At 43.7% G+C, this 27291-nt stretch overlaps 1 protein-coding gene across 4 annotated transcripts in view; it reads right to left on the bottom strand.

Annotated features, from left to right (window-relative positions):
* The window catches only part of FAT3 (FAT atypical cadherin 3), a 651131-nt gene that overhangs the window by 162179 nt on the left and 461661 nt on the right, over window positions 1-27291 (bottom strand). For all 4 annotated transcript variants that reach the window (XM_069204015.1, XM_069204017.1, XM_069204016.1 and 1 more), the window contains one exon: window positions 2387-2583. In XM_069204015.1, the coding sequence (XP_069060116.1) occupies window positions 2387-2583 (197 nt within the window). The remainder of the gene's footprint in view (window positions 1-2386; window positions 2584-27291) is intronic.

Here is a 27291-nt window from a genome sequence, read left to right as displayed (position 1 = left end):
TGAAGGCTCACGCTTCTGGTGGGAAGTGAGAGTCACTTTAAAGTTGGTTTCTTGTTGCTGTTTTGTAGTTGTTTCCAGACAGAGCCACTGTCTTCGGGAGGTTCTTGGTCCTTTAGATGAAGGTCTGTCCTCTGACTCCCCAGAGGTCGCTGGTCCCGCTGGATGTGTCACTGTGCAGGTTCTTTGAGTCTGGAGACAGGCCAGTAGGGCTTGGGGCCAAGTCAGTTGTTGTCTCCGTCATCTCTGCGGGGCTTTCAGGTCAGCAGTCCTTCTTCTTTCTTCAGGTTGCAGTAATCTGATTTTCTGGGTTCAGGGCCAGCCCTAAATACTAACTGTAGGGGTGTGTTTAGGTCTGGGGTGCAGTAGCTAATGGCTAGTGTCCTGGAGGGTGGCTACACCCTCTTTGTGCCTCCTCCCTGTGGGGAGGGGGGCACATCCCTAATCCTATTGAGGGAAATCCTCCAAAACAAGATGGAGGATTTCCTAAGGAAGGGGTCACCTCAGCTCAGGACACCTTAGGGGCTGTCCTGACTGGTGGGCGACTCCTCCTTGTTTCTCTCATTATCTCCTCTGGACTTGCCGCCAAAAGTGGGGACTGTGTCCTGGGGCGGGCAACTCCACTAGCTGGAGTACCCTGGGGCATTGTAACATGAAGCCTGAGCCTTTGAGGCTCACTGCTAGGTGCTACAGTTCCTGCAGGTGGGAGGTGTGAATCACCTCCACCCAGTGCAGGTTTTGTTTCTGGCATCAGAGAGCACAAAGGCTCTCACCCCATGAGGTCAGAAACTCATCTCAGTGGCATGGTTGCACAGACCAGTCAGTCCTGCACTGAAGGATTGGGTAAAATACAGTGGGCATCTCTTACATGCCCTCTGTGTGCATATTTTAATAAATCCAGCACTGGCATCAATGTGGGTTTATTATTCACAGAAGGTTGATACAAACTTCCCAGTGTTCAGTGTAGCCATTATGGAACTGTGGAGTTTGTTTTGACAAACTCCCAGACCATATACCTAATATGGCCACACTGTACTTACAATGTCCAAGAATAGACTTAGACACTGTAGGGGCATATTGCTCATGCAGCTATGCCCTCACCTGTGGTATAGTGCACCCTGCCTTAGGGCTTCAAGGTCTGCTAGAGGGGTGAGTTACCTATGCTACAGGCAGTATTGTGTGGGCATGGCATCCTGGAGGGGGATGCCATGTTGACTTTTTCTTTTTCTCCCCACCAACACACACAATCTGCAATGGCAGGGTGCGTGTGTTATGTGAGGGGTCCGTTAGGGTAGCACAACCCATGCTGCAGCCCTTAGGGACCTTCCCTGGTCACAGGGCCCTTGGTACCACTGGTACCTTTTACAAGGGACTTTTCTGTGTGCCAGGGGTGTGCCAAATGTGGAAACAATGGTACATTGTTCGTGAAAAAACACTGGTGCTGGGGCCTGGTTAGCAGGATCCCAGCACACTCTCAAGTCAAGTCAGCATCAATACCAGGCAAAAGGTGGGGGGTAACTGCAACAGGGAGTCATTTTCCTACACAATGGAATTAATCTTATGAAGCATGTGCAGACTGGAATGTTGTCTATGCTGAGTTTACGCTATGACAAGACTCAACCCCCCAATGGGACACCAAGGAAAGATACATGGGACTAAGTCAAGTCATTCTGATTTTAATGAAAGCTTTCCTACATGAACAATGTTTTAGTCTTGGCCCAATTGAACTGTAGAAAGCCCCAGGCCCTAAGCAAGTTTGACTCCTGCGTGGCTGTACACTGTTACAGTTGGCCAGATATGCTAATCTAAACCTTCATTTTATTGTCATAGGCTAGGAATGACAGGTCTCGACACCAATCAGGAGTAAATTATACGGCTAAAATGGAACAGGAAAGATATTCAAACCTAGGTAAGGAGGCTACAAAAGTATCCAATACCAATATTTGCACACTATCCTTTACCATGAATATTAACTATAGAACGGATATGTCCCAAAACTGCTGCTGTCATTGGGTGTCCAAGGATGAGGCCCAAGAACACAGCCATAAAACCAAGGTGCTCCTGTGTGCAGGATTTTCTTCAAGGAGCGATCAGGACTTTCAACTATAAATTGCAAAAACATGTTTTTTAAGCTGCTACAGGTGTGATTAACTTTGCTCATACTGAAAAGATACATATTGCCTCACAACAGTATATGTCAGTGCATAGTGTGTGCACAAGTTACATCTCCTATAGTTGAGAAAGCTACTGAATATTTCAGAAATTGCAAGCAAGCTCATTAATATCTATTAATCATGTAAATTGCATGGGGTAATTAAACATCAAAAATATAAAGCTGGATAGTTTTCTTAGTCAACACTCCACAATCTCAATATCTGAATATAATTACCTGATCACAAATAGGGCTGTTGTCATTAACATCATTGACAGTGACCTCCACTATTGTCTGCGTCACAAATAGCCCATCAGTAGCAGTAATGTTCAGAAAATATAGGTCTTGATCTTCGCGATCCAGAGGCCTCTTCACATACACTTTCCATTCATTCTGCACCAGGCCCAGGGCAAACCTCCCTTGTGGATTCCCACCTGCAATTAGTGAAAGAAAAAAGTGCTCATAGTTTTTTATTGAACCTGAAGCTTTCGGTGGTCAACCACATCATCTGTAGGGGCATGCTTTACACAACCTATGGTAATGGTTTTTGAAGAAGAAGCTGACAGATGTTTTCAACTGCTGTGATGTCAGACCCATGAAACCAAATATTTGTATCCTGTTGTGATGTCATGGTGCCTAGACCTTTACTCCTCTTGTCTGTGTTGTCATTTCAGACCCCCAGCCACTGGAAAACATGCCCTTTTTATTACCATTGTGGATGTAATCTGATGGTCAAAGGCTTTCATACATTTGAATGAGGCCACCTTGTCATGCAAATTATATTTTTGTGTTGTAGAGGAGGAGTGTACAAGGTTTGGAGGTAATTCACTGGCACTAGCATACGTTGCACTTACCAGCCTCTTCGTTAATACATCATTTCTAATAAGGGTGTAGTGAATCAGTATAATGAGAGGCTACAGCAAATGAAGTGTTGGTCACTGAACAGTAGGGCCACTAAACTGTAACAAAAGTACCAGGACAATGAATGACAAGGCTAAGAGCCTACACATCTGCAGTAAAGCAGCGCGCGGCTTGGAACTAGTTTTCATCCAGGAGATGCTTTCTGTGTACCACCCAGGTCTGCCTCTGCGTTCAGCCACTAACTTTCCACTTGACAGTACTAACATCTGGAAAGGCCGTTGGGTTACTATTTGTTCCACCTCTAATGGCCTTTCGAAATCCGTTTACATAACATAACATAATGTGACTTAACGTTATGTAACATAAAATAGCATAGCATAACATAGCATCAGAATACAACATAACTTTACACAGTATAGCCTAGTCTAACATAACATAACATAACAAGACGTGACATTCATACCATAACATAACAAGACATGGCATAACACAACAAAACATAACAACGTGACTTGAGAAGACATGACATGACATTCATAACATAACATAACAAGACATGACATAACATAACAAGACATGACATAACATAAGAGAACAGGGAGGGCCGTAAGTGCATGGTGAAGGTGACACAGCTTGACATAGCATAATCAATCAATTAATCAATCAATCAGTAATTTGTTAAGCGTGCTACTCACCCGGTAGGGCCTTAAGGCGCCTGGGGGGGGGGTGCTACCGCTCGAAGAGCAAGATCTTGAGGTGCTTCCTGAAGGTCAGGAGGTCCTGGGTCAGATGTAGGCTGACTGGGAGGGAGTTCCAGGTTTTGGCGGCAAGGTGGGAGAAGGATCTGCCGCTGGTTGTGGTCTGGTGGATGCGGGGACAGTTGCCAGGGCGAGGTTGGCAGAGCGGAGCTGGGGTGTCGGGATGTGGAAGTTGAGACGCTCGTTGAGGTAGGCAGGTCCGGCGTCATGGAGAGCCTTGTGAGCGTGGATCAGGAGTTTAGAGATGATCCTTTTGTTGACGGGGAGCCAGTGGAGGACTCTGAGGTGCGCTACGATGTGTTCATGGTGAGGGAGGTCGAGGATGCACTGAAGTTTCCTCTGGAGCTTGGCCGTTGTTCCAGAGTAGAGAGCGTTGCCGTAATCCCGTCTGCTGCTAACGAGGGCGTGGGTGACCGTTCTTCTGGTTTAAACGGGGATACATCTGAAGGTCTTGCGAAGCATGCGAAGGGTGTTAAAGCATGAGGATGTGATGGCGTTGACTTGCTGGGTCATAGAGAGCGATGAGTCCAGTATGAAGCCGAGGTTGCGTGCGTGGGTGGTGGGCGCTGGGGCAGATCCCAGAGTGGCAGGCCACCAGGAGTCATCCCATGCTGATCTGCTGGAGCCAAAGATGATGATCTCGGTCTTCTCCGAGTTCAGTTTGAGGGGGCTTGCCTCCATCCAGTTGGCGATGGCGTGAAGTCCGGTGTGGAGGTTGGTCTTGGCGGTTGCGGGGTCCTTCATGAGAGAAAGGATGAGCTGAGTGTCATGCGCGTAGGAGACGATGCTAAGGCCGTGGGATCGGACGATGTTGGCGAGCGGTGCCATGTAGACATTGAAGAGGGTAGGGCTGAGTGAGGATCCCTGGGGGACTCCGCAGATGGTCTTGGTGGCTTTTGACAGGAATGGGGGGAGGCGGACTCTTTGGGTTCTGCCAGAGAGGAAGGATGTGAGCCAATCCAGTGCTCTGTGGCGGATTCCGGCGTTGTGGAGGCATGTGCAAAGGGTGTGGTGACAGACGGTGTCAAAGGCTGCAGAGAGGTCAAGGAGGATGAAGGCAATGGTTTCACCTTTGATCGAGCATACTCCTGATGTCGTCGGTGCAAGCGATAAGGGCGGTCTCGGTGCTGTGGTTCTTGCGGAAGCCGGACTGGGAGATGTCGAGTAGGCTGTTGTCCTCCAAGAAGTGAGATAATTGGTTGTTGACTATCTTCTTGATGATCTTCGCAGGGAAGGAGAGTAGGGAGATAGGCTGGTAGGTTTTGTGGTCTTCGGGGTCGGCTTTGGGCTTTTTGAGCAGGGCGTTGACTTCAGCATGTTTCCAGCTCTCCGGGAAGATGGCGGTCTCGAAGGAGCTGATGATGGGGGTCCGGAGCTGGGAACGATGATTTGGCTAGCTTTATTGAAGACGTGGTGAGGGCAGGGGTCGGCGGGTGAACCGGAGTGGATGGTGATCAATGGTCTTGGTGGTTTCCTTGTTGTTGGTGGGGGTCTAGGCACTCAGGATGTTGGTGTGGATGGGTGTGTCGGGGTCTGCCTTGGCAGTGGTGGTGGTGGAGGTCGGCGGTGCGAAGCTGCCATGGATGTCTGTGATCTTGCGGTTAAAAAAGGTGGCGAGGGAGTCGCAGAGGGCTTGCGAGGGGGGGGTCGGCAGAGCAGGACTTGGGGTTGGTGAGTTCCTTGATGATGCTGAAGAGCTCCTTGCTGTTGCCTTGCATAGCCTAGTCTAAAATAACAAGACATGCATAACATAACATAACATAACAAAACATGACGTGACATGATATGATATAACATAGGATAACATAACATACAAAGCAAGATAACAGAGAAGGCTGCAGGTGCATGGTGAAGGTGACATAGCTTCACATAGCATAGCCTAGTCATAAAATAACATGACAAGACATGCATAACATAACATAACAAGACATGACATAACTTAACTTAACATAAGATAACATAACATAAAAAAGCAAGATAACAGGGAAGGCCGTAGGTGCATGGTGAAGGTGACACAGCTTCACATATCATATCCTAGTCTAACATAACATGACATGACAAGACATGCATAACATAACATAACATAACAAGACATGACATGACATAACATAACAAGACGTGACGTGACATGACATGACGTGACATGACATGATGTAACATGACATGACGTGACACAACATAACATAACAAAAGATGACATGACATAACATAACAAGACGTGACGTGACATGACATGACATGACGTAACATGACATGACGTGACATGACATGACATAACATAAGATAGCATAACCTACAAAGCAAGGTAACAGAGAAGGCCGCGAGTGCACGGTGGAGGTAACACAGCTGCTGGGTATTAAATCTCTATCACAATATATTTTTGGCCGCTCGGAAGGCAGAGAGATTCATACTGTGAAGAATCAATACCTCCGGCTGGATAATACAACTGTTTCTCGCCGGAGACTCCCGGGAGCGTGTAATATGCCGCAACACTTGTTAGGAAGACAATTTCATTATCTGTTGATTGTGCAATCAAGGAATAGCAGCGGTTTCTATTAAGAGATGCTCTAATGAACGCTCTATCATACAGCTGCGCTCTTCGTGTACTCATTAGATTTTTGGGAGTAAAAAAGGAAGGAAAACAAAGTTTAAATGGCACAGGAAGACACATCAGTGTTAAATAGCCCTAACGAGGGGTCATTTAAGGAGCAGTTCGGAGATAAGGAGTGTAATTAGATGAAATGCATCAGACTGGGAGCTGGCAAGGGGCGGCGGCGACGGAGCAGAACAGCTTTTTTATTAAGGCTGGAACACTGACACCGAACCTGGCATTATTACTTTTCCACATCATTAAACTGCAGGGTGACAACACCAGCTTGGAAGGGAAAGGGGGGATGGGGAGGGGGCTAGGGTAAGGCGGGGCTTGTCCTTGCCAACCCTCAGGAGGGGAGATACTGTCATGTCACCGACTGGCATTCAGTGGATAAACGCCGAGGAATTCACAGCAGCGAGCAGTTCGAGCTCTCTCCTTTGTCACTGGTGTCCTCGAAGGTTATTTACGGCCTGTAAAAGCTGAGCAAGAATACTGTCTCTGGCTCTCTCGACAGCTGCAAGATAAAGGCCAATCTCCCAACGACTCTATTTACTGTGGCTTTTCAAGGCTTGGGGCAAGACAGCTGCAGGCCAAAAGGCATCCTTTTCCTGTAAAATGTTAAAGGTAGCTCGGCTACCAGCTAGCCTGTCCTTCAGCATGCAGCTTATGTGATAAGTGATAAAACACTAAAGAGCTACATAAACAAACTGATTGAATTATTGGGTGAAGCGAAAGTGTGTAAAGATGAAAGAAATGAAAGAAAAGGCGAAGGGGGAGCTAAAGAAATTTCTTCCACTTACCGCGGTACTAGTGATGAGCACTCGGTTGCACGCTTCACACTTTATGTAGGATCTGCTCGGCATGATCTGTTTTAGTGTTGGGCGGTGTTTTGAGTCATACACCAGTTGTACCCATTGCAATGGGTCAATTTGCCCATTAATCCACTGCTGGTTTCATTGAGTGCTTTACTTTAACAGACACCGCTGACCATCCAGGGCCGCTCTCTCTGCATCCCGTGGATCAGGGCACACAAGTGCTAAATGTGTGCCAGTGTTTGTTGGTGCTCAGCACCCGCGCTTACTTAGAAACACTGGCAATTTTTAAGGTCAGTTACGTTTTTCACAGTTCCGTATACTTAAAAAACATAAAAACTATGGGCCTTATTACAACCTTGCCGGATGTGATACAGTCACAAACGTGATGGATATCCTGTCCGCCATATTACAAGTTCCATTATATCCTAATGGATCCTGATAGAGTATTCTATCCGCTATGGTTGTAATCAGGGCCTATGTGTCTAAATTATCATACAGCTCAAGGTAGCTGGTAATAGACCATGATATCACCCATATCAATTTGAAGGTTGGTAGCTGGTGCTGGAACTATCGTTTGCCAGACCCAGCAAGAGCTATGGGTGTTGTGAGTCCTGGTGGCGTCCTGTGGCCTCCTGGGAAATATGTTGGGCCCTGGCACTTATGTTTTTAGAAACTAACCACGGAGGCCCACTTCCCTACTCTCTATTTGAGGCTATTAGCCGTTTCTCACTCTAGTCCTACACCATCCACATCTCCCTATCAAAAGTGCTGTGTTAACAAAGGGGCTGGTAAGTGCAATGTATGCGAGTGCCAGTGAAATTTACACTTAGGGGCTGGATTCACAAAGGTAAAGTTAGACCAAAAGTCTAACTTAGGCCAAAAGTCTAACTTTACTCGTAGTAACTTACCTTTTGTGAATACCAAAAAGTAGTAAAGTTAGACTTTTGGTCTAACTTTACCTTTGTGAATGGATCCCTCGGGCCTGATTCACGAAGATAAATTTAGACTAAAAGCCATACTTATACCAAAAGTCTAACTTTACTACTTTCCAGGCATTCACAAAGGTAGAGTTAGACCAAAAGTCTATCTTAGACTAAAAGTCTAACTTTACTACTTTTTGGTATACACGAAGGTAAAGTTAGACCAAAAGTCTAACTCAGATTAAAAGTCTAACTTTACTACTTTTTGGTATACACAAAGGTAAAGTTAGACCAAAAGTCTAACTTAGGCCAAAAGTCTAACTTTACTCGTAGTAACTTACCTTTTGTGAATACCGAAAAGTAGTAAAGTTAGACTTTTGGTCTAACTTTACCTTTGTGAATGGATCCCTCAGGGCCTGATTCACGAAGATAAATTTAGACTAAAAGCCATACTTAGACCAAAAGTCTAACTTTACTACTTTCCAGGCATTCACAAAGGTAGAGTTAGACCAAAAGTCTAACTTAGATTAAAAGTCTAACTTTACTGCTTTTTGGTATACACGAAGGTAAAGTTAGACCAAAAGTCTAACTCAGATTAAAAGTCTAACTTTACTAGTTTTTGGTATACTCAAAGGTAAAGTTAGACCAAAAGTCTAACTTAGATGAAACTTAGATGAAAAGTCTAACTTTACTCATAGTAACTCACCTTTGTGAATATCGAAAAGTAGTAAAGTTAGACTTTTGGTCTAAGTTAGACATTTGATCTAACTTTACCTTTGTGAATCCAGCCCCTCTTCTCTATAATACAAAAAAATCATTTGCATGACAACATGGCCTCATTCAAATGTAGGAAGGGCTTTGACCATCAGGTTGTGTCATATTACAGATGTGAGCACTGAAGTACAATGCTTTGGGTGATGATCTGTGTGTCACCAGGTTGGTCCCACAGTATACCTTTGAAGGTGTACAGAGAGTATAAGGGGCAAACAGTAACCTGCCCTATGGGGTGAGGGATCCTAGCCCACCTCATAAGGGTCTTAGTCCACCTCATAAGGATCCTAGCCCACCTCCTAAGCCCATCTCATAAGCCCACCCCTGCAGAGAAACTGAGAGTCCAACAGGAGCTTTTCCGTCACAGTTTCAGCAGTGGCACCTTGTATCTTGGGCTGTGAAGGTGACAGTGGTTGTTTTACCAAGTATGGATGCAAAGAGCTCCAGCACCAACTCACTCACTGGGTGCTTCATGACTCACTGGGGGCTTCATGACCCCTTCAAGGCAAGGCAAACTACACAGAATCACAAAGCAGTCAGTGAACTGCCACTTCATGAATCTCTGCTGTACTATCTATAGGCCATGTGCTACCTCACTGAGTTAGTACATGTGCTGCACATAGTGGAATTGCAGCACAAAGTCCAGACCTGTGCTGGACACACCAGTCACTGCATACTCTGTCTAATGTAGATATAATACATCCTTAAAACACAACAAGTATAAATATATCATCTCACTACAAAATACACCCTAATCTATCAAAAACACAGACAAACTCATATGACATTTTGAAGGCTTATCTGCTTAAAAATACACAAAAAATTACAATTTCCAAATAATAATCACAATTAAACATTTCATCTATCCCACGCATATGTTATATACATAGCAACAGTGGTTGTCTGGAGACATGCATAACCGTAGGGCAGCCCCGTTTTTCAAACATCTGAATATTTATAATAAACGTTTGAAACATTTTTTCTGTAATTTGCATGCAGGACATGTAAAGAAAATATGCATTACCCCATCTAGCCATGGAAATAACTTGTGAGAGACAAATGTGCTTGGGCAAAATGGATACACAAGGTTCTACTTCTCGTTGATGTCATCCAAAAAGGCTTTTGGCCAGAGGACATTCTACATTACTAATAAGCCAGACCATGGGAGCTTTTACATATAGGGTTCATTACATCACAACTCACTTTCTACCAGTATTTTTCCTTTTCAAAGCAAAAGAAGAGTTTGGATTGCCCATAGCTAACTAATGTTTCCTTTACATGTGCCACCCATGGGAGACCTAAAACACAATCATATTTCAACAGATTGACCAATGTGTTCTAGTAAATGTTTGCCTCCTTTTATGCCCACTATCTTGTCTACATAATGGTAGGTTTAAAGACAGAAATGTCTTAAATATTTTCATCTCCAAGTTCCATCAATCCCAAAGCTATTTTATTGAAACGAAAAGATGTCTTTGGATGGTATCTGCTCCCCATTATCAAACTTGAAGCTCTTTAAATAACAACAGCTTTTTGAAGTTTAAAACCTGTCAGCGATTTATTAAGGGCAACTTCAGTACTAGCCACTGAAATAGTGTCATCACCATATAACAAGCAAGACTAGGGACACCGGTCACCACCGAGCAATCTACATAATGCTTCAGCAGAAATTATCCAAGTCAAAAATAAAGAGGTTTAATAATTGGGGCAAAAGACAACCATGCCTGACTTTTGTTGAGTACTATGGAATATTTGCTTTTCTCTCTCTGTGTGCCGTACCACACCACTTCTGTATTGTTATGTGAAAGCAGTACAGCATTTGTCAATTCGGTGGAGACCAGAGGCCTGACTATGATCTTGGCGAAGGGGATTACTCTGTCTCAAATGTGACGGATATCCCGTCCACCATCCGAAGGGGATTACTCTGTCTCAAATGTGACGGATATCCCGTCCACCATATTACAAGTTCCATAGGATATAATGGAACTTGTAATACGGCAGGCGGGATATCCGTCACATTTGGGACGGAGTAATCCCCTCCACCAAGGTCATAATTAGGTTCTTGGTGTTGATTCAACATTCTATCCACCAAGGTTCTAACCCTTTACTAACAGGCACCTCATAATACCTCTGTCTCAAGCCTCTGACCTTCGGATCTGCTCCTGGGGGCCCTTCAGGATCGTTTCTGAGGCAAAGCAGTGGACCACTAGCAAATAGTACCTGATTACATTTGACTTCTTTGTCAGGGAAGAAAGCAGAAAATTACTACTTTGTCTAGGGCAGGAATAATCAATGGAACAAGCAGAGAACCATACCTGAAAATGAATCAGCTTGTTGTGCAGGAAATTGAGGACAGAGGAGATGAGATGAAATGAGACGACATGAGATGGCACAGAAAAAACGTAATATAACATGTAACGTGACACAATAGAACACAATATAAGATAACATAACATCACAGAACCATACACCCCAATAAAGTGAAACAAATGGCATTTTCCTTCAGAACACACAGCCATGCACACAATAGAATCTTACTAATCCACAATAAAACATTCCATCACTAAACAATACACTAGTTCATTCTCAAAGTGAAAACAACTATCAGATGTCTTGCACCGACACACAATACAATAGACAATCGAATACAATATAAATAGATCACTTAGGTTCTGGTCAACCCTGAGCAGAAAGGGCAAACAGATTCCGAAAGTGTCTTGGAACTATCAAGATGCAAGTAGGCACTGTACAAATGTACATAACATGACATAACATAGCTTATATTATTACCCCTACTGCCTCTGCTTGTGGTAAATCTTGCTTGCCGGAGTATGTGAGCATGCTTATCACAAATATTCTATCTCATCCTTATACCTGCACCTGTACCTGTACCTCGTGGGCAGCACACTAAGCACATTTTGTAATGCATGGAATATGAGTGACACAAATCTCTTTAAACAAGGACTATGCATGAGAGCAGAACATTGTCCCATTAAATTTTTACTGTAAAGAATGGATATGGATACTTATTACATGAGCATTCATTCTTTAAGGGTTTTCTGAAAATTGGTAGCAAATTCCAAGCACCTCTCATGGAGGAAACCTCCAGAACCTTTTCCTACTTCAAAATGGGCATCAGGTATAAATACCCTCAAACCCAACTCTTCAGCACATCTTTGGAACTGTGACAGACTCAAATTGTGCTGCACTTCAAGAAGGATTGTTAATCTGTTGCCCTGCTGCCTGAGTAAAAAGACTGGACCTGCAGCTTGGAACCAGGACCACGAAGGCCGGCATCCTGATCAGAGCCTCAGGGACTGAAAAACTCCGACCTCCTTGAACCATGTATCTGGACTCAGTCTGCTGTGAATCCCACCACCCAAGCGGTGACACCTTAGCCCAGGACCCTTGGAAGTGGACCTGAAGGTGCTCTGCCAGCCAAGCTGTAGTCCTGTGAAGCAGAACTGACGCAATACGACACATCTCCTTGCAGTTGCATTGGAAACACTGCAGCGTGACACATCGCTTATCTGTTTTTTGTTTTCATGTTATTGCTGTTTGAAGTGCTGAATAAATACTTTACACATTGCTTCGAAGGTAAACCTGACTGCTTTTGTACAAAGCTACCAGAGGGCCGAGGACACCTTAATTTGGGGTTGGCTTGTGCATCACCCTGACAGAGATTTTGGCTGCTGTTTGAGTTGTTTTTCATCCAACTGAACCAGCATCCCAATTTCCAACACTAAGCTATTGCAATGGATTCTTACAGCTACAGTTCACTTTGTAGACAAAAAGGTAATACCAGCAAAAATGCCAGGTAAATACATTGGTTTTTTTTCTGAAAAACAGTTTTATTGAGTCAGGGCATAGATTTGCCAGTTCAGCCTTTATCCCAGAAATGTATTAGCTTAGCATAGTATAAATTCTACTCCTTATCAACATGTAACTTGTCACACACTCAGTTTAGTCCATCATTAGTTAGGAGGGATCACTGTCACTTTTCATTACAACGCATTTAAGTCGCCAATTTTTAATGGGATCTTTCTCTGGCGCTGCTTAGAGCATTCCAGCATGGTTTAAGAATCACACGATGTGTCCATCTATACTTTTCAGGGCAGAAAGAAAGACCTTATTTATACAGTTCGCTTACGCTCCTGATCTCACCGTATCTGAGAGCTATATGATATGATGCTGTCTGGATGTCAGCTGGTGCTAAATTCAACAAGTGATTGCCAGCAAATAAAAATGTCTGGGTGAAGGCTTTATTTAAAATTGGCTCTGACACAAGGCCAGCCCCAGGCTGCTTTGCACAAGGCACGGATCACAGGAAATGTTTGCACATCCTTTAACGGCTTCTCAGCTTTCCCAGGCTGGCCTGCACCGAGCTGTGTTTCTGTGCCAGGGTTTCACACGAGGCATCACACATTTGTCCAGGGCCTGGCGGTGTTAGTTCACAGTTCTTTGTGTGTTGGAGCGCTCTGCAAATGCGATGGGGGCGGTGGTAGCCACTGAGAGCGCTTATGCCACCCAGCAAAAGTATTTTTCAGCTTTGTGGGGAGCATCAGCGCTCCTGCAGTGCTTAATTTGAGCTGATGGTTGCAGGTTGGGGGCACGGTCACTTAGTTTTGCGCACGTGCACTTATATGTCCTCATCAGATGATTCCCGAGAGCAATAGAGGTAAAAACACACAGGTCAGAAGACGGCAAAACTGTCATGAAGGGAGGCAGCAGGCACCTGCAAGATGTCTGGTAGTAGATTGAGGACTACCATCCTTGGGATGAGACACGCCGACGTTTATTTACACAGGCCCCCAGTTTCTGAGCAAAGCTTTGGGCACCGGAACCATTTGCCTCACAAATTAAGCACTGGCGTCAGCATAGAACAGAGGGCATAATAAAATTAAATTCAGGTTGTTAGTGATACTTAAAATGTATCAATCACTTGAACATCTATTGAAAAGACAATGTTCTTGGTGTCTTGGGCAGTTATTTGGTAAATTCCTGTTAAGATTAACACACAAGCAAGTGCATGAAGCTCAGTCTCGGGTTTTCTTTCACAAACCATTCAAAACGACTTATTTTCTCCAATCGGTTTAATTAATAGAAATTAAAACTACAACTACCAGAATGCATTAGGTTGTTAAATTAAGCTTAAGAATGGGCACTGTGTCCCTTGAGACTGGGCACTGTGTCCCTTGAAATATGGAGTCATGTGGTCGAATTGGGTCTCTAGTTGACAGAGGTATGCACCCTGTCCATGTAGGGAACAGAATCCTAGTCAGAGTAAGTCATTTACACACCATAAATTAACATGTGCTCACCCTCCGGTAGCTTGGCATAGAGCAGACAGGCATAACTTATGAGGCAATGCGTACAGTAGTTGTACAACACTTAAAACAGTAAAACAGTGAAAATACCACACCTGGTAGGAAAAAACAGCTTGATATAATGAACAAAACCAGACCCAAAAGAACAAAAATCCAATAAGTATAAGTCAAGATATGAATGTTTAAAGATAAAAATGCAATATAGTGCTTAAAAGCATAAAGTGCCAACCAAAGCTACCTGGTCGCACTAGACCGGGACAAAGTCCAGAGTTGAGGCCGCTCGTGATGGGGCGCAGGCCAGCTACAGGTCCCATGCAGAGACCGCTGAGCAACAGTACCTTAATCATGTCACAACACGAGAGGCTTTGATGAATCCCCATGCCGTTGGGGTGTTGTGCTGGATTTTTCCATGCAAACACAGCAATGAGTTGGTTCCGAGTGTGATGTGCTGGTTGCAAGTGCAGCGGTTCCGAATGTGATGCTCTGGTTTAATCCATGCCAGAAGGGCAAAGAATCGATCTTCTCCATGCAGTGGTGGTGATGCGTTGGTTCCGAAGAGGTGGTTCCTGGGGGTGTGTGGCTGCTCTGAGTGCGATGCATCGGTCCGGTCCCTGGAACAGCAGTGATGCGTCGATCCTGATCTCGCAGCAGGTGATGCATTGTTTCTGATCTGCATAATGGTGTTAATGCACAGGTTCTGACAGGTGCAGCACTTTAAATCCATTTCCAAGGGCCCTAGACTGTGTTGGCAACACATGGCAGAGCAAGACTTGCAGCAAACAAAGTCCAGGTGCTGTTTGTAGATGGAAGAGAAGTCTTTGATGTCCCTGAGACTTCAGAACAGGAGGCAAGCCAGGAAGCTATTGGAGTCACTTTGGTTCTGAGATATAGTGATGCAGGTCCAGCCCTTCTCACTCCTAGGCAAGGAGGGCAGCAGGCAGAAGAACAGACACAGCAGAGCAGGAGTCCAGCAACATTCAGCAGAGTACCACAAAGTGGCAGACGCTTCCGCAGCACAGCAGACCTTCTTCCTGGCAGAATATCCTCTGGTCCAGAAGTGTAATGGTTTGGTAGGGTCAAAAGTCCAATTCTTATACCCAGTGGTGCCTTTGAAGTGGAGAAAACGTCAAAGAGAGGACTTTGAAGTGCACAGAGTCCCTGCCCTTCTTCCCATACAGGGGGTTGTGCAACTCTTTGTGTGGGATCAGAACACAGCCCATTCAGGTGTGTCAGCTCATCCCGCCCATCCTGCTCCGGATGGGCCATCTGGATGTTTATCGCCTATCCGTCACACCTAAGCTCCATTTGTGTGTGGCTGTCCAGAGGGAATGCACAAGTGCCAAGCTGTCTCTCACCCAAACACGTATTCAGAGTCAGGAAGAAAGCACTAGTTGCTTTAAGCCAAGAAAACTGCAACTTTCTAAAAGTGGAATTTTCAGAATTACAATTTAAAATCCGACTTCACCAACAGTTGTAATTTTAAATCACGATTCCAGAGACACCAGACTTGGGGGTCCTTTCTGATAAAATGTGATAAGGTAATCCCAATGTTAATCTATAGGAGGGATAGGCCTTGTCTTAATGAAAAACAAATGTAAGAGTTTTTTACTACCTGGACATATAGTGGGTGGCACAATCAGTGCTGCCGGCCCACTGGTAGCATTTAATTTACAGGCCCTGGGCACAAGTAGTGCACTTTACTAGGGACTTACAAGTAAATTAAATATGTTAATTGTTGATAAGCCAATGTTGCCATGTTTTAAGCAGGAGCACCTGTACTTCTGCACTTTAGCACTGGTTAGAAGTGGTAAAGCGCCCAGAGTCCTAAAGCCAGCAAAAAGGAGGTCAGCAAAACAGGAGGTCAGAGGGCAAAAACTTAGAAGAAACCACGCCAAGGATTGAATTGAATTGAATGTATTACTTGTAAAGCGCGAATTGTCGCTCCCAAGGGAGTATCCTCGCTCTATTACGGAACAGGATTGATGAGGCTGCGAAGGAATATAGCTGTAGCCTTCATAAGAAATAGGGAAGAGGACATCTTACAGAATGTAAGAATAACAGAGGGAGTCCAGGATGCCAGGTCTAACACTAATTCATATGCACTTTGTGATGGAATCATTGGTGGCAACTCTCATTACAGCCAGGATGGGGTTCAGGAAGGAAGTTTGCATATCTGGACTGTTCAGAGGCCAAGGCCCTTCCTGATTGCACAAACATAATGCGCTTAATTAAGAATTAGGTTAAAAATCCACTCCCTAGTCTATGCAGCTCTATTTTGTTCAAGCCCTGCAATTGAAGTTGAACCCTTTAACTGATAGTCACTTGTAATACGCTAATTAAGTTTACCAGTTGACTCCACATCATCAGGGACACCAGGATCCAGTCCTTAACTTTCTCTATAATCATTGTTTTAAGGTGTTTTATTCCAATTGGTTCAGGTGAAATAAAGACTATAAGGAGTAGAAAACTCACAGAATTTATTAAGCTGTTAAAGAAAAACCCCAGGACAAAACTCAAAGGGACCAAGAACCAACAACATAACCCTTAGTCACCGCCTGAGCCATCTTGCAGATATGGCTGTGATCCTCTACTCAGAGATGCCATTTAGGTATCCATTTAAGTGATTTAACTGCGTACTTGAAAGTCAATCAAATACCCAAATAAAATGTAGTCACCATTACAGCAATGGCTCATCCACCTCAAGATGAGCAAAATTATGCCACGTTCTTCATCAGAAATCCAATTCCATGGTGCAGTCCCAACTCCACATGGAGCCTCCTCCCACACAGAAATGTCCCGGTCAGCAGCGGCCTGTGGTAATGACATATGTTTACTACCACCACCTAGGAATAACCATCATCCTACTGATCAGGAGGTTTCAGCCTGCCAAAGAAAGGAGGATATTCAACTCACTGGATAGAAGTACTTACAAGTGGAAAAGCACATATAAATAGCCAACTCTGCAGAAGGCAAGGAGCCCAAATCAGTCAAATGGAATCAGCCCAGTCTTGCAGAATGCAACAGCATCCTTATTCCATAAACAGAGCCATGTTTATTATTTGAAGTAAAAAAAAGAAAAGGGCAAAAACAAAAATTGTAAATCACTGTGAATTGTAGTGAGAATACAAATCCTCCCACAATGCCTTTAACAGTGGAGCAAGAAATGCACACTAGATTGAGATGAACAAAGGCCCTGAGGATTAGGAAACACAATTGACCATTGGTGAGAACATGCTAACGTGAGAGGTGGATGACAGTCACAAGCCCTAACACACCCATGAAGGCACCTTCCTTTCTGGGCAAGACCATCAACAAGCTTGAACTGTAAACATTGCGGAGGGGTCACTGGAAAGAGGGGACCCTGAGCAGTATAAGAAGGCTGTCACATAACATAACATCAGACCCCAGCAGATGTCTAAATGGGAATGACTGTAGCGGTCGCGGGGGCTCAGCAACGTTGGGCAGAACCACAGATATAAGCAGGTAGAGGACTAAGGCAAAAACAGTTTTGAAGTCAGATGGAGCATATCTTCTGTATTGGGAGGGAGGGCAATGTGGACATTCACTGTGTCTGACTACAAAATGCCCCACTAATGTATTTAATGAGCTGAAAATGTCTGCGGTTATATTAATGAGTTAACACTTAGCACATATATATTAAGGCAAAGGAAATAGGATTCAAAGAAGATTTAAACGTGTCCTCTATCACATTCAATTTTGCAATTGTTATTTGTGATAATTAATCTCCCGCATATTTTGTTTTCTCTTTAACCAGAAATTATATTATTCAACCTAGGAAAAAATGGAACAAAAGAAAGTGGCATCTTTGGAAGAGTAATGCTTTTGGAAGTGATATATAGTTTGGATACAAACATTTTTAGAGAGTCTTAGAATGTCGCATAACTTATGCAAAGAAGAAGGAGGGAACCCTGGGTATGTCACATGTTTGCTCACATCAAATGTCTGTTTTGTCTCTCACACACACACTCTATGTGTATACACACATTTATATATATATATTTATATATATATATGACACGTACACACACACACATATATATAGCTAGATAGATATAGAGAGAGAGCGAGGGGAGCAGGAGGTGGAGAGAGAAAAGAAAGAATAGAAGGAAAGGAAGCAATGAAGGAGAAAGTGGGAAAATGGAAGGAAAGTAAGAATTAAAAAACTGAAAAGTATGAAAGAGAAATATAGATATTTACAGATAGATCTATTTAGAGAGTCAGGTCAATAAAGGGTCAGACAGAGCTATCAAGAAATACAAAAAGACGTAGATGCGGACCGCATGCAAGAAGAACTGCACACAAAAGAGGAAACAAAGAGGCTTATCATATAGAGATGTAGTCAGTGACAGAGAGAGGGACAGACAGAGACAGAGCTACACACAGTTAAATAGATGTGTATAGTGGGGATTCACAGTGGCCCTGAAAAACTCTGCTAGGGTCATACCTGAGCGAGAGTAGCTGTCACACAGTGGGAATGGTATAGAGAGCAAAAAACAATGGAATGGAAAACTGAGGTGAGTAATTTCTGCTGGTCGATATGAACTGAAGCTTGTACATCCATTAGCTACTGCAAAGCTTCAAACATAATCATACAGGCACACCTGGGGAGATGTGTGGAGATGGAGATCATCCAATTTCACTAAATAAACGCCATATCTGGAGGAGACTCGACTGGTAACATTCTTCGACGACACTGCACCGGAGGATAGTATTCAGGAGCATTCTGGTCTATATTTACCATTTCCAACAGAATTAAGAAGCTAGACCATTACCACCCAAACTAAATCAGTTCCCCGATAATAAATTATAATACGATTGGGGGATGGAATCCCAATTACGAAGAACACAAAAGAAACATCATAATAGGGGCTCGGTGAACCCCAATCTTTGGAAGCTACAGCGGTGGTTGAGCTCTTGATGAGCCTCGTCTGTCCTCGACTCAGCAGACAAAGCTCACAAATAACGTGAAATTGTATGAGTGCGTGAAAGGATGGATGGATAGATAGATGGATGGGTGATGGATGGATGGGTGTTTGAGTGAAAGGGTGGATGTATGGGTGAGTTAAAGGGTGGATGGATAAATGAGTGAAAGGATGGATGTAGGGATGGATGTGGGAAAGAATGGATGATGCACGAATGAAGGTGGATGGATGGATAAAAGGGTGGATGGATGGATATGTGAAAGAATGGATGGTAATATGAAAGGGAGGCTGGATGAGTGAAAAGGTAGATTAATGAGTGAAAGGGTGGATGGATGGTGAGAGAAAGTATTGATGCATGAGTGGAAATACGTATGGCTGAGTGAATTGGATGGATAGATAAATAGGTGGAGTGAAAGGGTGGAGAGATGGATAAATGATAGGATGGGTGGATGTATGAGTGAAAGGATAGATGCTGGGGTGTCATGAACCCAGAACTTCAATGCGTACAGCGGGGTTGAAGTTATAGATGGACCTCTTCGGTCTGCAACTTGACAGACAAATGTGAGTGAGTCAAAGGATGGATGGATGTGAGATTGAAGGAGTGGATGGAGGGGTGGGTGAAAGGATGGATGGGTAGATGGATGAGTGAATGAAAGGATGGATGCAAGGATGGATGAGTGAGTCCATGGATGAGTAAAAGGATGGATAAAAGGGTGGATGGATGGATAAGTAAAAGAATGGATGGGTGAGTGTAAGGGAGGGTGGATGGATGGATAAAAGGGTGGATGGATAGATGAGTGTAAGGGTGGATGAATGAATGAAATTGGTTGGATGAGTGAAAGGATGGATGAGTGAAACAATTGATTGATGAGTGAAAGGGAAGGAGGATGGATGGATGTATGGATAAAAGGGTGGATGGATGGATGAGTGAAAGAATGGATGGAAAAGTGAAAGGATGGATGGATAAATGAAAGCATATATGGATGGATGAGTGAAAGCATTGATATATAAGTGAAAGGGACAGTAAATGAATGGAGGAATGAGTGAATGTGTGGATGGATGAGTCAGTAAAAGGATAGCTGGCTGGATAGATGGATGGTTGAGTGGATGGATGAGCAGAAGGGTGGATAGATGACTGAAATGGAGGATGACTGAAAGGGTGGCTGGATGCTTGAGTGCAAGGGAGGAAGGATGGGAGGATGGAGTGAAAGGGTGGATGGATGAGTGAGAGAATAGATGAATGACTGAAAGGATGGATGGATGAGTGAAAGGATGGATGGATGATAGGTGAATGGATGGATGGATGGACAGGTTTGATGGATAGGTTTGGAGATGGATGGAAAGGTTGGCTATGGATAGACGGACAGGTGGAATTGGTAAAGACTGAATGACGGATGAAAGAATGAATGAATGACAAAATGAAATGGTAGATATCAGCAGGTGGATGAAAGGATAAATGCATAGATGTTTGGATGAAGAAAACAAGAGAAGTCTTCCTGGAATGTTCGTAATGACTTGCTTCCTTTATTTGGTGTCATAAGAGCTTTGGCTCGAAGTAGGGGATATTTGAATTTTCCTGCTTTTCCCTTGCATCATAACCAATGTAAAGTTTATGAAAATAGCATGTGAATTGCATGATGCTATTGGAGACTAGCAAAGAGCTACGAGTGAACAACATTAGAAAAAAAAAACATTATTGACAGTACAAGTTGTGGATCAATTGATAGAACATTAATAAACCTCCTAGTCGGTGTCTGCTGCCCTCCCCAGCTCCTCTGGCTGCTGCTGCCGCTGCCTCTGTCTCTTGCCTGGGACAAACTGAGAGCCCCCTGACTCCCAGTTCGAGGCCCTCCTCCATCCACAGGCTTGTCCCTGCGCCTCATCCCTGGTGGTCTAGTGGCCATCACAAGTAAGTATTTTCCTTTCCTTTTCTTATCTCTGTCGCTCTTTTACTCTTGCATTGCCTTCCTTTCTCTTCTATCATTTACCTTTTCTTTTCTTTTCTCTGTCGCTCTTTCACTTTTGCATTTTCAGTTTTTTTCTTCTATCACCCCTTGTTTTTCCCAGGTGCTTTTTCCTTTCTCCCCTCTTCTTTTGCCCCCTTGGAAGCACCTTTCCCACCCTCCCAGCTGACTTCTTCCCCCACCCCCATCTCCTTCTTAATGGCGGCCGCAGCACGGCTGTGCCGCTGGCGCTCTGAAGGCAAGCCCGTCTGCGCCCATTCACGCCTGGACTGCGCCCAGCGCCAAGAACTCTGGGGGCTTTCATTTGAGGTCCTCCAGCCCCCTCAGCACCTTGAAACCCTCACGGGTGAGTAGCCGCGCTTTATAAGCATTGATTGGTTTATTGAAACATTTACTGCTTTAAGATAAAGCAATGATCTAGTTAGCGAGTGACGTGCATCAGTTCCAGTTGACATGCATCAATTCCAGTTGCGCACAATCTTCTTTCATTAAAGAAAAGAAAGGGAAAACTGGAAAATACCAGCCCATGAGTAGATGTATTCTGACTTTCACTGACTGCACAATGCATAGTTATCCCTCCCTCCCAGGAGCATTTGCTACTACGGAAGGTCCCTAGATCATGTATTCTAGAGAAGTAAATGGTGATACAGAATGCTAATCTCTGGTGTTATGTGGTGCTCTGTGAGTTTAGCATGAAATTGAGAGAATGCCACAACCAAACCCCAGAGACATGTTTCCCCATCCTTATCGTGCATGTTTCCACATCCTTATAGTGAGAAGGTAAGCCATAAATCGCTAGTGAGCATGTATTCTGCAGAACCTTATATAGAGAATGAAGAAGAAAAAGTACCTTTGGTGAAAAGGTACTGGAATGGGTGGGGGCTATGAGCGCAACCTGAGGATTGGAGGGTAGCAGGCAATGTGACCCTTTCAGACCCCTTTTCTAGGTCACACTGAGAACTGAGAGCACAGCTAAAGGCAACTTCTGAGTTACCACTACCCTCGAAAGGCCTTACTGCCCTTGACCATTGCCACTTCCATTGTAAAGCTCCCTGCCACCCATTGCTTAATTTGTAACACAATAAGTGCCAGGGCCTTCGCCAGGGCCTTCGTCAGGAGGCCATTGCTCCTGACAGCACGGCCAATGACACTATCAACACAATTACAATGGCTGGTCATGCATTGCACAGTCTAAAAGGAAGATCTTGATTGATGAACTTATCTTCCTCCGTACCTCTGTATGCCACCTACAATCCCTGCAACACTTCTACACTGCCCTGACTAAGGGAGAAACCTACCCATTATAACTATATTGGGGCATACATGCTAGGCCCACCTGGTCTATATGAGACAGTGGTAGAGACTAATGGCCTGATTTTGATCTTGGCAGAGGGGAATACTACGTCACAAATGTGACGTTTACAATCCCATTAAATCCTATGGAGAACGTAATACAGCGGACTGGAAGTGACAGAGTATCCTATCCGCCAAGGTCTAAATCAGGTCCATATATGTATATATATATTTATAGCAAATACATCTTTGAAATGGGGACAGAGGAACAAAATCCCGAGGAGGAAATAAACTGATTGTGGGATTATAAAAACAGGTTCTTGGGAAAAGGAATCCACATACTAGGCTAAGGAACAGTGCATGGAGATAGAGAACACACACACACAAAAGTAAGGAGATACTCACATCTTGAAAAGTGAAAAATACACTGACACTGAGACTAGCACAGGCTTGCTCAATGTGGTGCCACCAACACATAACGTTTCTCAAAAAGGGTCAGACATCCACGTGAGTGGGAGCCGGAGACATGATGAGGAATAGGGTGACTGAAGGAGGCACACATAAACAGGAGTGCAAGGAACACACTGCACTTGGGCACAGAATGATCTAACAGTCTAACAGGGTATCACACTCAAACTTGGCAATACATTGGGACAGGGAGCCAATCCTAGTCATAGATAGCATAAAAGGGAGAAATATCCTGTGACAGGAAAGACCAACACTAGGGATAAAGGTTAAGGAACCCAGGGAGAGAATCAGAGAACACTCTGGTACTGGAACTGAGGATACAATGTATCTGGGGAAGGAATACACAGACACTGGGACAAGCAAATAACAGACCAGGAGTAGATAATATGTGGGTAAAAGACTGTGCGGTGAGAATACATTGACAAAGGCTCTATCAATGCACTAAAACTGGGACAGGAAAAACATCTACACAGGGAGAGGGGCCTCACCGACACCAGCACTGAGACGCCGAAACTGGGTCAGTCAGACTTACATGCCAAGACAGGGATTGCATTGAGAATGGTGAACAACCACTCTCATACAGGAACATGTGCAACTGGAGGCCACATTTATACCACTAGCTGTTGGACCGATCACTCTGATTCCCGCCCTTCCAACCAATTTTCTTATGTAACGTGTTGCTTCATATCACCCTTCTATGTTTCTGAGTACTGTACATACCTGATGTCACTGTTGCCCAATTTGTGATAATCAGTTAATTAACGTCGAAAGGCTGGATGTTTCAATCCACATTATAGGGATTCAAAACTGTGACCCTCAGATCACCACATTTGTCAGTGGTGAACGTTCGACGCATGGAGCCCACCTGCCAGCTATCTAAACAATCCACAAATTGACCAACTTGTGTCTCGACACAGTACACTTAACTAAAACATATTTTTTTAATTGCATTTAAAGAACAGAATGTTGTTGAAACTCAGATGTTTTGAGCTGGCCTGGCACCAGCTCAAAACCAGGCAATATGCTATTTTATACTATAATGAACCGAATAATTAATGCATTTTTCAGAACCTCTTAGCAGCACTTGTCATTATGTAGCCTTTGTGGTATCTCCTGGCTCACATAACTCTAGAGCGGTTGTTATTCTTCAAGTTTTTCACTTAGCAGAGATGTAAAATGACAGTAATCCCATCAACATGGGCCTGTGCTGGAAGAGAATGTATTTTATACACCGAAGAACATTTGCAATAGTGGGTAGGTCACTCCAACCCTACCAGGGACATTTTATGTGACAATCTTCATTTCATGATACATAAATCACCGAAGAGAATGTTCAGATCGTGTTTCTTTGTTAGGCTCCCACCAGCTTGTACAAATGTGGATGGGGTACACATTGTGCTCTCATTCACTAAATTAAGATAGTCTTGTTCTGTTCGCATATGCATTTTCTTTCTTGAGGCAGGTCATCGTCACTTTTCTACAGGATAATCTCCCAGAATGTTCTTATATGCCCTCACTGTGGAAATGTAAGTAATCCAATAGTGGTACTTTTATTAATGCACAGAGCGTGTTTGCTAAACCATGGCTTACTGATTGGTCTGGAAACATGCTTTTTCAAAGAGCATATTTATCTTATTTCTGAGTATCTCAGCACTTCTAATCCTTGCTCCGGCAGAGGGACATTAATTTGATGACAAACTGTGACAAAAGATTTGTCATTTTTGGTGCCTATGTGATAGCGAGCATCCACAGCGCTCCCCATCGAAAACTGATGGGCCACTGCAGCTACCAGGGGTTTCTAGTGCACTATTCTGCTACCCACTATTTTTTATACATACCCATTTACCAAATCGCTCTGAGGTCACCAGTGCATGGTAAGCAGTGCCTTTTACGAAACACTAAATAAATATTCATTGTTCTCCCCAACTGCTTCGCCCCCGTGTTTGTGGCCCCCTAGCATGTTGCTACCCACCTCTAGCATTAAAAAAGAAAAAACACCTGTAGGCCTTTTTGTTTCTTTTTATATGCCTATCCGATCTTGAATAGCAAATAGAAAGAAAAAAGTGTCTGTGTCATTTTGTAGGTGCATGGATGTATGGAGGGTGTGCTTACAAAATGATGCAATAGGCTTTTTTTCAATTACACATGGTACACAACATCGGGGATGCTCTCTCCAGCATAGCTTTGGGTTTAGGATTAGGGTTTTGATTGGCTGGGATCAGGGCTAGGATACCATTGGCCAATAGTGCTATGTAAGCCTAGAGTTCAGGGCATCTCAGCCCGAGCGTCAAGGACAAGGGCAGTTAGATGGCCTAGGTCTGTTCGGGACTGGCCGGGTAGGGCCAGATATGCTGTCCCAAGTTCCATTTATCATAAAATACCTTAATCCTTCCAATTCCTCCAACATCCAAACACAATATTAGCAAATGTATTCTACACATAAACCACAAACAAACCTCATACAGATCCTAATGTCTCCACAACCACTACAAAACCACTTAAATCACACCTACACCCCATTCTACCCCAGCTACAACACTACAGCACCTTCATTCTCACATAAAATACAACACTGTCCCATACCACTAACACATCCGCACATTACAAACACAACATAAAGCCACATTATACAAAACTATAACGCATCCAGACACTTTTCATGTTTATACAAAACATCAGCTCTTCCCTCTACATACTCATAACAGACTCCTTTTTATAATGACAAAACCTATACTCAGCGTTCCATCACACCATCCACAAACACCCTCCTCCTCTTTTGACCAATTACACGCAAACTAGATTCTTTACACTCTAATCCACCACACATATTACCTCTTCAAGTGACCAAATCTAGCACAAACAATTGTAATTCTTGTTCATCCCCTCTTACTCACAACATACACTCTTGTCCAGAGCACATCAACACCCCATACACTTTTCAAACACCACTTACCAGCAGTAACTCACATATAAATACTTCACAAAAAACACTACATCCAGATCTCCCCTCACTCCTCCACAAAAACAAAACAACAATACAATACAATACAAGCCCATCAAAATCACACTTTTAAAATACTTTCCATCACAACCACTACGACCTTCCTAACTACACAAATAGTGCAAAGCAAAACCCAACTTTACTCCAACATTCACATTCTTCACCAACATCTACCACAAACACCCCAACACAGCAGCATTCATTCACCCGCCTTTCATCCATTGTACAATTTAGAGCCTTATAATATGGCCCACATGCTCCACCACTACTCCCTCCACCCTAAACAGATGCAAACAAAATATACAACATGCCAGTCTTCGCAGTTTTGCATTCCCATGTCTATTTCACAACAGGGCTACTCTACAAAAACAACGCAACTCACCTTCTCGCTCACAAATGCCATCTCTCCCACCAACACACGCAGACCCAACAAAATGGTTTCTGAGTCTGCTGGATGAGGAACAAGATATAGAACTACAACACTACGGATATTAACATATGGTTAATATCAACACCAAAGACACACCAGCCACAAGTTAAAAATATACTGATAAATCCTCTACACCACAAAATCACACCACCACCAATACACAATCTCTAAACTTCCTTCTCATAAATGCTTGATCACTTTCTAAATACAAGTACTACATCTACAACCTACTTACTGACACACAACCTGACTTACTGTTCATAAGTGAATCGTGGTTGGGAGATGACATGGCCCCAGTGTTGCATGAAACTGTTCCTCCAGGCTATCAAACCATCACACAAAACCGTACAGGCAAAAAAGGAGGTGGACTAGCTGTTATATTCAAACAAGCAATAAATCTTGGCAAAACAGACAACATTTCCATAGAAGGTTGTTAGGCCCTCCTCACTAGATGCAGCCCTACACCAACTTCTTCCTGTAGCTTCCTTCTCCTTTACAGACCACCACCTAGCAATTCTACATTCCCAGACACATTTCTAGACACCGTTTTACACCTTCTGACACTATATTCCAACCTATGGGGGCCTAAGCATTTGGATGCAAACCCAATATGCCACATCACTGGCCTAGTCACAATGAATCTACATCAGTTTGTACACAGTCCCTCACACATCGCTGGACACATCCTAGATGTTGTTTTTGAAAACCCAGAACTAGTTATCGTTCAAAGCATCACACCAATCACATGGTCAGACCACCATTTGGTTACTTTCTAACATAAAACACCACACATCAGCGCACCCAAGACCACCTTACATAGATCCACCTATCAACCATGGAGTACCTCAATTTTGAACACTTAGAAACACAACTAACAGCCAACAGGGCTAGAAACAATAAATTATGTTAAAAAACTTTACAAGTAGCTACAGGAAGCTTTAGATATCCTAATACCACTAAGAAAAACAAAACAGGACAAAATAAAACAAGAAACTTCA

The sequence above is a fragment of the Pleurodeles waltl genome, chromosome 8 (genome assembly GCF_031143425.1).
Source record: "Pleurodeles waltl isolate 20211129_DDA chromosome 8, aPleWal1.hap1.20221129, whole genome shotgun sequence".
NCBI classification, from domain to species: Eukaryota; Metazoa; Chordata; class Amphibia; order Caudata; family Salamandridae; genus Pleurodeles; species Pleurodeles waltl.
The sequence above is the reverse complement of the archived record's forward strand: the minus strand, read 5'-3'. Positions and strand labels throughout refer to the sequence as shown.